The 9,861-nt window shown below is 57.0% G+C and overlaps 1 protein-coding gene across 1 annotated transcript; it reads left to right on the top strand.

Annotated features, from left to right (window-relative positions):
• The first annotated feature begins 456 nt into the window (after positions 1-456).
• LOC146766587 (galactose-3-O-sulfotransferase 2-like) lies at positions 457-9,029 on the top strand. Its single transcript, XM_085587474.1, has 3 exons — positions 457-5,994; positions 6,629-7,547; positions 8,175-9,029. The coding sequence occupies exons 1-3, from the start codon at positions 5,858-5,860 to the stop codon at positions 9,027-9,029; spliced, it is 1,911 nt and encodes a 636-aa protein (XP_085443600.1). The 5' UTR covers positions 457-5,857.
• The last annotated feature ends 832 nt before the right edge of the window (positions 9,030-9,861 follow it).

Below are 9,861 nucleotides of genomic sequence, written 5' to 3'. Positions count from 1 at the left end.
GTGCCCAAGAAGAGGCTGGAGACAGGAATAGAGGACATCTTGACCAGGATTACATGTGGAAACTAGACTTCCATGAGGTTACTACGGATTAATAGGTTTGTCCTTAAGGAAACAAGTGAGCTGAGCAGTGGCAAATCCCACCAGTGACCATCAAGAGGAAACAACCAAAAAGGAGCAAGACCACGCCTGTCTGGACACCATCACGTTGATGAGCCTCCCAAGCAAAAGTGCCCCCTGCCCTGCAGCAATAAAATATTCCCTGGAGATGCTGCATGGGGGATGCTCACAGACCCCTCAGCCATGCACCCCAGGCAGGCTTATCCAGCTTGGACTGCACGGAGCATGGCTGTGCAGAGGGATCAGAGGGGAGACGCGCTGACCCTCAGGCCCTGCACCAGAGAGGACTTGATCCTTGCAAGCTCTTGCATGGCTCTCAGGAAGCCCCAGACTGCCAGGGAAGCTGGCAGGCCGGGCAGAGAGCTGGAGCCCAGGATGGGTGGAGAACACGAGAGCCCCACAGCAAACTTGTGGTTTTGATGAGGTGGCCAGGGAGAGGCAGCGCCTGCCTGTGCCAGGGTGAGTGAGGGGAACTGCTCCCTTCCAACAGGGAAGGAGGGAGCTGGGCACTTCTGTCCCTCCAGAGAGCCAAGGTCCAGGCTGGAAGTGACTTATCTACTCTTGATACACTCCTGAGCCCCTTGGGCACGGGTCAAGGGAAAGCACACGTGGCCAGGCCCTCTGCTCCAGGGCCAGCAGGCACATGGGGCTCCTGCAGACTGCCTGTGACACAGCTGGAGCCACTGGCCCTCACATCCCATGTCCCAGCCACCCTCTCCACCTCCACACCACCCTGGGAGTCTGTACCCAAGCAGGAGAAGCACATGGTCCCTGCCAGACTGCCCGGGCCCCTGGTCACACCACGGCATGGCCGATGCTGTGCAGGATGCTGGGATGAGCCTCGAAGGGGAAGGATGTGGCCAAAGGACCTCCATCGTGGAGGGCAGCCTCCCTGTCCTCCTTTGAGCTGTCTTATGTTGTCCACCAGCCAGCAAGAAGCACAGCCAGTGACTGTTTTCCCACCGGTCCTGGAAGCCAGCTGACTTCCTGGCAGGGCTGGTGATCCTGGCACAGCACAGTCCTGGCATGGGGGATCGATGACTTTGCTTCCCCTCATCCCATTCACCTCCCCAGACACCACTTCACACATCCATGCCTTTCCTGTGCCATCCTCAGACTGGCCCCCTGTGCCCCCCAAGCCAGCAAAGGAGGGAGCTGGGGACAGCCACACCCCCAGCCCAGCACGGACAGAGCCGTGGTGAGCTGGAGAGGACAAGGTCCCTGCCATGTAGGGGTGGCCCAGCCACCAGAGCCTCAGCAGCACCAACCTGGAGACATGAGGACTGCCAAGAACTCAGCAGTCACAAGCAGCTTTGCACCTTTGCCCTTCATCAAGAGGCAAAATCGGGACATGAGAAAGGAAAAGAGTCAAAGTGGGACACCAGCAGCCATGGGTGAAAGCAAGGCGTGAGGCAGGGACGCTGGCAGGGGTTGACAGCGTGCCCAAAGCTGTGTGTGACGTGCCATTCACCCTCTCAGAGGCTGGGCACTCCCTTGGGCACAGGGGGGAAGGTCCGAAGGGATCTGTGTCCCGGAGCCCCCCCCGGGGAGGGGCCTCTGGCCACAGCACACAACCCAGGCTCCAGTGTTTGCTCTCCAGTCTCCCGGGAGGGTGATAACCACCCGCTCCCCAGCCAAGGCTCCAGCTCACCATGCTGAAATTCAAGAGGTATTTGATCGCGTAAGTGGAATATTTTACGTATTTATTTAAGTAAAATACTATTTCCCTAAGTAAAATTCTCTTTCTGTCCTACCCAGAGGTGACGTCCTGATGTCCTTGCAGATCCCTCCGTGTTGGGGAACAGTTGAAGAGGGGATGGGAATGGGCAGGCAGAGGTTTCTGCTCCTCACCACTGCAGGGCAGGCTGGGGTGATGGGGATTTTCCCTTCTGGTGATGCTCCAAGGGCAGCTGGAAATCAGCATCTTTTCTGAGGCTGTTGCCACAAAGGAAGGAGATGGCACAGACCTTGGCAGGGCACTGGGATGCTGCTCCCTCCTGCAGCATCCCAGGTGAGGGATCCCCAGAGGAGTAGATGTAGAGCAGAAATGTGTCTCTGTGCAAGATTTTTACATGGCACCCTGGGGTGAGGTGCCCTTTTCCACAGCCTCTGGTTTGGACAGGAGGGATGAGGGAAGGGCAAGGCTTGACTCTGCAGCAGAGTCCTCAGGCTGGGGGAGAGCTGAGGGTGAGAGGGCTCGGGGTTATCCCAACCCAGCTGTCAAGTGTAGGGTGGGCACCGACACAGGCAGGCAGTGCCACTGTGCCCTTGCTGTGCTACCTGAGCACCCTGCTGACTATTTTGCCCAATTTCTCATTTACTGCCAGAAAAAAATGCCTCCAGTGACTGGTCATAGGGAACAGGCTATGGCTGGTGTATGTATTGTGTACATTAATTCCTTGTGCAACTTCGCTCGCTGCCTGGAGAATATCTGGGCACAGCAAAACAGTAAAATCTTTTTCTGCCACTCACCTGCCCGGTGAGCTCAGCCTCAGCACCTCCTGCAGCACCCACAGCTGGCTGGGAGCTGAGGGCCCTGAAACGGACCCACAGACCCATCCTGGCTGGGGCTTTTGTCTCTGGGTTGGACAAGGAAGGGGCTGGAGGGAAGATCTGCTTGGAGAAGGGGGGGTAATAACAGAGGGGAAATCTGCAGCCCTGCTGAGAACAAGTGGCACCCTCTGCTCTGCAGGGGCTGGCACTGAGACAGCTGGAGCGCCATCCCTTGCAAAGATTGGACCACTGGTTCAGGTTTGGATTCAGTTCCTTGAGCCAGCATAGGGGGATCCAGCTGCTCTGGCTCTTCCACTGAGCCCTTGCAGCCAAAGGCAGCTTTGGGGTGCTGCATCCAGCCCTGCACCCTGCTTGTCACTTCTGGAGGTGACAGCACCCAGGCTCTGGTCTGAGGGGGCTCTTCAGCTGCAGATGGAGGCATCTCCAAAGGCTCTGCAGGAGCTGGGCTTTTGCAGCCCAATTTGCCTTGCAGGGCTCCAAGTGCAGCCTGGACACCCTCCTGGTGCTCTGCTCTCAGGTGTTTAACTCTGCCCCACGATACACCTCCCTGACCCCATCCCAGTGTGTAAATGGAGAGCAGGCTGTGCAGGGGTTACCCACAGAGGGCAGCTGAGCCTTCTGAAGATTTGTTTTTCATGTACCTCTTGCCATCCTGCTCCAGCCTCCAAAACAAGGGCTGCTCATGCACCATGTGCCATTTAATGGATGGTTTGCTGCCTTCAATGCAACTTCTTGGCAATTTCAGCACTGCCACTTTCTCAGCACACCCTCCTTGATGTCCATGTGTCCCACAGAGCCAGCCCAGAAGGGAAGGAAAGGCTGTGGCTTTGTGCCAGGCTGGCTAGCCCCAACACATGTCAGCCCAACACGTGTCGGGTGTTCTCAGCTGGGTGTTCCACCAACACAACAGCCACCATGAAAGAGCCAAAGGACCTGGATCTTTCACAGATTCTCACAGGTTGGAATTTTAGGACCTCTGTGGAAGCAAGGCCAGGATTATACCTGCAGCAGATACAGATAAGGGAGTGGCAGAGGGGCTGCCCCCAGCCCTGCCTGGGGGGAAATGCTCCATCCTTCTGCCTTCATTACTGTGTGCTCCTGCAGGTTCCCCCGAGATTTTGTCTATCACTAAATATCACAGTGCTGCAGCTCTTCATTCCCTCATTGCTGCTTGTCTTACCGTGGTCAGCCAGACAAAATGATGGCCAGCCTTGCCTGGAGTGATGGGAGAGCTGGATCAAGTCTCCAGCCAGATCCAGAGGAATCACTGCGTTTTGGAGCATTTCCCTCATTGTCTTCTCCCTCTGTGGTCTCCCTGATCTTCCACATGGAGTTATTTCAACAAACCTTTCCTCACACCAGCTCTGGGGCAGCCTCGAGGCTCTGCTTCAACCCTCTCTCTTTAACACCTCTTGGCATTTTAAGCTCTGTTTAAGCTTTTGGCATTTTTCTGCTCTGTTATTTGTCACATCTGATTATCTCTGACCTCACAGGGGTCTCCTTGTGCTAGTGGCATGGCCAGGCAGCGACCCACACGTGCATTTGCCACCTCCTGTCTCACCTGAGCTTGGCAGCCTGCTCCTCAAGTGGCAAAGAGCGTGGATCCCTCCAGGCTGCCACGGGGACTGGGGATGCTGTGATGGGCAGTAATTACCAGCAGTGATGAAACCTTCTGAATCCTCAGGAGCCATGGCCTCAGACCTCCCAGCCTTTCCAGTCCTCAGTACTTCAGACACTAAAATCCTCCTGGGAGGAGCTGGGAGTTTCAGCTCAGTGAAGGGACCTTGTTGGGAGCAGAGCAGAACCGTGAGTGTGCAAGCACTGCAAGCAGTGCTGTCATTATCAAACTACTGCTGAATCATGGCAGCTGATGATCTTCCTGGAACAAACCCAGTTTCTCATAGCAAACCTAAACTCCTGAGCTGCACCCGTGGGATGCACGTGACCCCTTCGGACAGCCCACGTTTGTGTCACTGCTGCCTCACAGGAGAGTTCTGCTCCCACGTGTCACAGGGCTGCCCAGAGCAGGGTGAAGAAGCCCTGGGACAAGCAGGTCTGTGCAGTCCCAGTCCCAATGCCTTGGTGCAAAGCTGACCACTGCAGGAAGGCAGAAATGCCAACAGACCCAGCCTGGCTGGTGGAATGCGGCCTCCAAGCAGGCTCTGCCCAAATTTCTGCTGTCATTAATTCCTCCCATTTAGATCCTTGCTGCCTGTGATTCTCCCTCCCTGAGAGAGGAGAGCAGCCACCTGGGGCTGACTGGCTGGGCTTCCCCCAGAGCAGAGCCCAGTCCCAGAGGGTTTAGCCAGATCCTCAGGACAAATCATCTCCTGTTATGCAACAATGAGCTCCCTGGGGAAAAAACAGCAGAATAATGGAATCATTCAGCTTGCAAAAGCTCTCTAAGATCGAGTCCAGTCTTTTCCCCAACACTGCCAAGGCCACCACTAACCCATAATTCCAAATGTCACACCTGCTGGGACTGGACAACCTTTCTGTGAAAAGGAAAACACAAACAAATCCTTTTTTCCAGGAAAATTCAACCCCCCGACTGTTCCACTGAAGTTAAAGCTACAATCAAGCTCCACCAGGGTTTGCAGCAACCCCTACAAGCAGAAGAAGCCCTGTGGCAGCATTTCCATGGCCTTAACGTTGCCATACACAACCCAAACCATGACAGCACGATCCTGATGGCCTGAAGAAATCACACTGCTGTTGTAGACAGGGCTAAAATCAGACTAAAATCCAGGCACTGCTGGGGCTCCCATCACATCTGCAGCCACATCTGCACTGTGCAGATGGCAGTCCAACAGCAGAGAGTGGAGAGAGCAGGGAAAAAAGAGTTTTATTGTCCATGTTGATAAAGACAAGATCCTGATCCTTCTTGGCCAGGCAGGGCAGGGAACACACAGGCAGTGCCCTGTTCCTGCTGCCTGGGGGGAGCTCAGGCTGCTCCAGAAGGGTGTCCCTGAGCAGCCAAGGGACTCAGTGGTTATCACTGTTTGCTTTGCAGCACAATACCTGTGGCCCATCTGGAAATTTCCATGAGGCTGCACTGCTGGGGCACAGCCTCGGAGGTTCCCTGGTTATCGCTGCCTCTGCATCATTTCCGCCCCTGAAAACATGACCTTGCATTTAATAAAGATAAAAATAAAAAAGCCTCAAGGCACCTTTCCCGTCTGCCTCACACACACACACCACTGGTCTTGGCTTCTCCTCCCCACAAATGGGCTCAAATCTGTTTCCTTGCAGGAAGCTGAGTGCAATCTACAGGTGCCAGCCAGGTCGGCTCTGGATCTCCTTCAGCCTCCTCGTCCTCCTCCTGGTCACACTTCAGGTTGTGGAGAAGCTGCAGCCTCCTGGGTAGGTCCTGAGCAGAATTACACACCTGCACCTCGTCCTCCAGCCTCTCGCTGGCCACTGAGGCGGGCTCAGAACTGCCCTCCTGAAAACCACCCAGCAGGCTCTTCCTTAGACAGGGAGGAAAATCCAGGTGAGAGAGGGTCCTCTGGGGGTCCCACATCTCACCCCTATGCCTTGACCAGAGCTGAGCCCACCCTGGGGTCAGACAAGGCTGCCTGGGCTTTGTCTGGCTCACCACAAAACCCTACAGCCCTTGAGCCCGGTCCTCCCAGTCTGGGGTTATCTCCAGACCACCAGCTCTTCTTTATTCTTGCCTCTTCTCACTCTGCTCTTCCACCATCCTGTCATGCTCCAGCAAGACAGAGACACTGCCACATCACTGCTGACCTGTCCTTCTCTTCTCCATAGAATCATTAAGGTTGTAAAGGACCTGCAAGATGATCAAGCCCAAGTTCTTGCACCCACTCCCACCCCTCAAGGCAGCAGTGAAGCCCATCCGCAATGCCACCCACCCCACAAAAAGGAGGGAACGTGTTTTGGGGTGACTCTGGGGGGGTCAGGGGGTTGCAGAGGAGCTGCCTCTGCATTGTCCTCCCACCTCCTGCAGCTGAGCACTGCGTCTTCCCCATCACAGGAGCTGCCAGTGTGAGCTGGAGCGTGGCCTGCAGCTGACCACGGGCCACAGGCTCGCCTCTGCCCTCCACAGCCCCGAGCTGCTGTGGGAGGATGAGTCCCCTCAGGGGCAGAGGGAAGCTGAGCCAGCCCCTGCTTCCACCGAGGATGCTTTCAGGATGCAGCTGTACCTCAGACCGGAGACGCCTCCGGGAAGCAGCCAAGAGGAGCGCTGGATGCAGCAGCCTGAGGAGAGCAGCGAGAAGGTGAGAGCCCATCTGTCACCCACGGAGCTGAAGCCCCAGCTTCCCGGCCTGGAAGAAGCAGCCAGAGAAAGTCCTTCTCCAAGCCTTCCCGGCAGGGCCGCGGCAGATTTGGCAGAAGCTGTCACCAGCAAGTTCCTCATCTTTGCAAACAGGCTGAGCACAGAGGAGGAGAGGGGAACGTCCCCACCTGGAATGGTGCAGGTGGAGGTACAGAGCCAGACTCAGCCTCGAGCTCTGAGTTCTCCCCACCCTGAGTGGGGCACCTCATTCACACAGCCTGTCCCAAACTCAGCTCAACCTCTGCAGGCAGAGGATTCTTACAAAACAGACCTGGAGACAGGATTTTTCCCCAGCTGGACAGAAGCCTTTAAGGTCAAGGAGGTAACAGCTGGGGAGGGTCGGCAGGCCAGAGAAGTCACCTCTCAAGGGAAGACCTGCAAGCCCAAGACTGACCTTGTTTTCCTGAAAGTCCACAAGAGTGCCAGCAGCACCGTCATGAACATCCTGTTCCGCTTCGGGGAGACACACAACCTCACCTTCGCCTTCCCCCGAGGCGGGGGCTTCCAGCTCTACTACCCCCACCACTTCATGGCCAGGTTTGTGCAGGGCTTCTCCCCTCTGAGCCCCCGGCGCTTCAACATCCTCTGCCACCACATGCGGTTCCTGCAGCCGGAGGTACGGGCAAAGCTGCGACCGGCGGGGGCGGGCAGGGAAGGGGGAGAGGGGCTCATGGGGCACAAGGAGGGGCACCTGTTGAGCACATAAACTCTGCAGGGCTGAACCAAAGAGAGTCAGGATTGTCCACGGGTTCCTGGCCTCTCCTGAGAGCTTCTGTGCGTGGGTTTGATGAAGCCCTGTGCTGTGAGCCAGGGCAAAGTGGGAGACAGCATCTGTAGCAGCCAGCAACTCTCATCTCTTTCTTGTCTGGTGGGCCCTGGGACATGTCCTGCTCCCTGGACAAGCCCAGAGGGGACCAGCTGCAAGAGGAGAACAACCCAAGTGCATCAGCGCAGGTCAGCTGTGCCCAGCATCCACCCCTCTGGATGCCACCTGAGGACAGTGGACATGGGGAAAGGGAAGGAGATGGACAGTATCTCCATCCCAGCCCGCAGCTGTGGGGAGCTTTGCTCACTGCTCTCCATATGTGACTCCTCTGGAGCTCCCCACGGCTTCTTTGATGAGCTGCACCCTGAAATCCTCCCCAGCACCCCCAGTCCCAGCCACCTCTGCTCACCAGCACTGTGGGCGAGCGGGTCCCTTCTCCCTGCCCCACCTTTAACCCCTCCTTCTTCTCCTCCGCAGGTGCAGAAGGTGGTGCCCAGCTCTGCCGTCTACTTCTCCATCCTGAGGAACCCCGTGCAGCTGATGGAGTCCTCCTTCGTGTACTACAAGGGCGCGTCGGCCTTCTCGCGCGTCCGCAGCCTGGAGGACTTCCTCAGCCAGCCCTACCGCTACTACAGCCCCACCAGCGGCGACCGCCACTACGCCAGGAACCTCATCACCTTCGATTTCGGCTTCAACCCCGACGGAGACGTGTCCCCCGAGCGGGTGCAGCTCATGCTCAAGGCCATCGAGGCGTCCTTCGACTTCCTGCTCATCTCCGAGTACTTCGACGAGTCCATGGTGCTGCTGAAGGAGATGCTGTGCTGGGACCTGGACAGCGTCGTCTCCTTCCCGCTCAACATCAGGGACAGCAGCACCAAGTCCCCCCTCCCGGACTCCGTGGTGGAGAAGCTGAAGGCCTGGAACAGGCTGGACTGGGAAATCTACACGCACTTTAACAGGACGTTCTGGGAGAGGATCGAGCGGGCCGTGGGGCGGGAGCGGCTGCGGCGGGAGGTGAGCGCGCTGCGGCGGCGGCGGGCGGAGCTGGCCGGGACCTGCCTGCAGGGCAGGGGCAGCGTGGCGCCCAAGGACATCAGGGACTCCTCGCTGCGGCCGCTGCAGCACGGCGGGGCCAGGATCCTGGGCTACAACCTCAAGCAGGGCTTGGGGCAGCAGCTGGAGCGGACCTGCCGGCGGCTGGTGACGCCGGAGCTGCAGTACAGCAGCCTTCTTTACAAGAAGCAGTTCCCCCCTGCGCGCCCCGAGAGCCCCGCCGCGCCCCGAGCCCCGCCGGAGCCCCGCCGAGCCCCGCCGACCCTCCAGCATCCTTAACATCTGCTGAGCGCAGCGAGGCTCGGCCCGCCCGGCCGGGGCTGCCGTGCCCGGCACGGCCCGGCACCCCGGGCACCTCTCCGGGCGCTGCCGGGGCTCCCGGGGGATGCACAGCACCGGGCTGCGGCGGGGCTCCCGGGGGATGCACAGGACTTTTCCAAGGGGAAATCCCCCCAGTCAACAGCTGAAACCTCGTGGCAGCACCGGCTCCAGCAGCAGATCCAGGAGGGCAGCCCAAATCCTCAGCCCCGCAGCAGAGACTGCGACAGAACAGGGCCAAGCTGTAAATCAGAGCTGTGGGGTTTGATTTGCAGCGTGGGAATGAGTCTGTCTGTCTGTCTGTGCAGCTGCACCTCGCCCCTGCTCTGTTGATGTTACTATGCTGGAAAAGCAGCTTATTAATTAAAAATAACAACAATTACTGTCACTCCTTAAATTCCTCTTAATTACATCAGTCTGCCCAGTAGATGATCTCTACAAAAGCCCCAGAAGCACGCCCCAAACATTTTAACGTCCTGAAAAGCAGGGGGGAAAAAACTAAACCAAACAAAACCCCAACCAAACAAAGCCCCCCCCCCAAAAAAAAAAAACAACCAAAAAAAAAAAACCCAACAAAAAAAAAAAAAAAAAAAAAACCAACAAAAAAAAAAAAAACAAAAAAAAAAAAACCAGAAAAAAGGGAGGCCCCAGCATAATTTTGTGCTGACTCTGTGGTTACAGGTTGCCTTTGGATCCTGCATTTATAGGATCTGCATCCTATTCTGCAGTGTCAGACTCAAGTTCCATCCCTGTGTGACAGGGAAACATCTCATGAGCCTCTCTGCAGCCAGAC

The sequence above is a fragment of the Lonchura striata genome, chromosome 9 (assembly GCF_050655825.1).
Source record: "Lonchura striata isolate lonStrDom1 chromosome 9, ASM5065582v1, whole genome shotgun sequence".
NCBI lineage: Eukaryota > Metazoa > Chordata > Aves > Passeriformes > Estrildidae > Lonchura > Lonchura striata.
The sequence above is the reverse complement of the archived record's forward strand: the minus strand, read 5'-3'. Positions and strand labels throughout refer to the sequence as shown.

Excerpts from the sequence above, each read along its gene's own strand:
- LOC146766587 (XM_085587474.1), top strand. The coding sequence starts at position 5,858 with ATGGGCTCAAATCTGTTTCCTTGCAGGAAGCTGAGTGCAATCTACAGG. Across the intron at positions 5,995-6,628 it reads GAGAAGCTGCAGCCTCCTGG|GAGCTGCCAGTGTGAGCTGG; the intron begins GTAGGTCCTGAG and ends TCCCCATCACAG. Across the intron at positions 7,548-8,174 it reads TGCGGTTCCTGCAGCCGGAG|GTGCAGAAGGTGGTGCCCAG; the intron begins GTACGGGCAAAG and ends TCTCCTCCGCAG.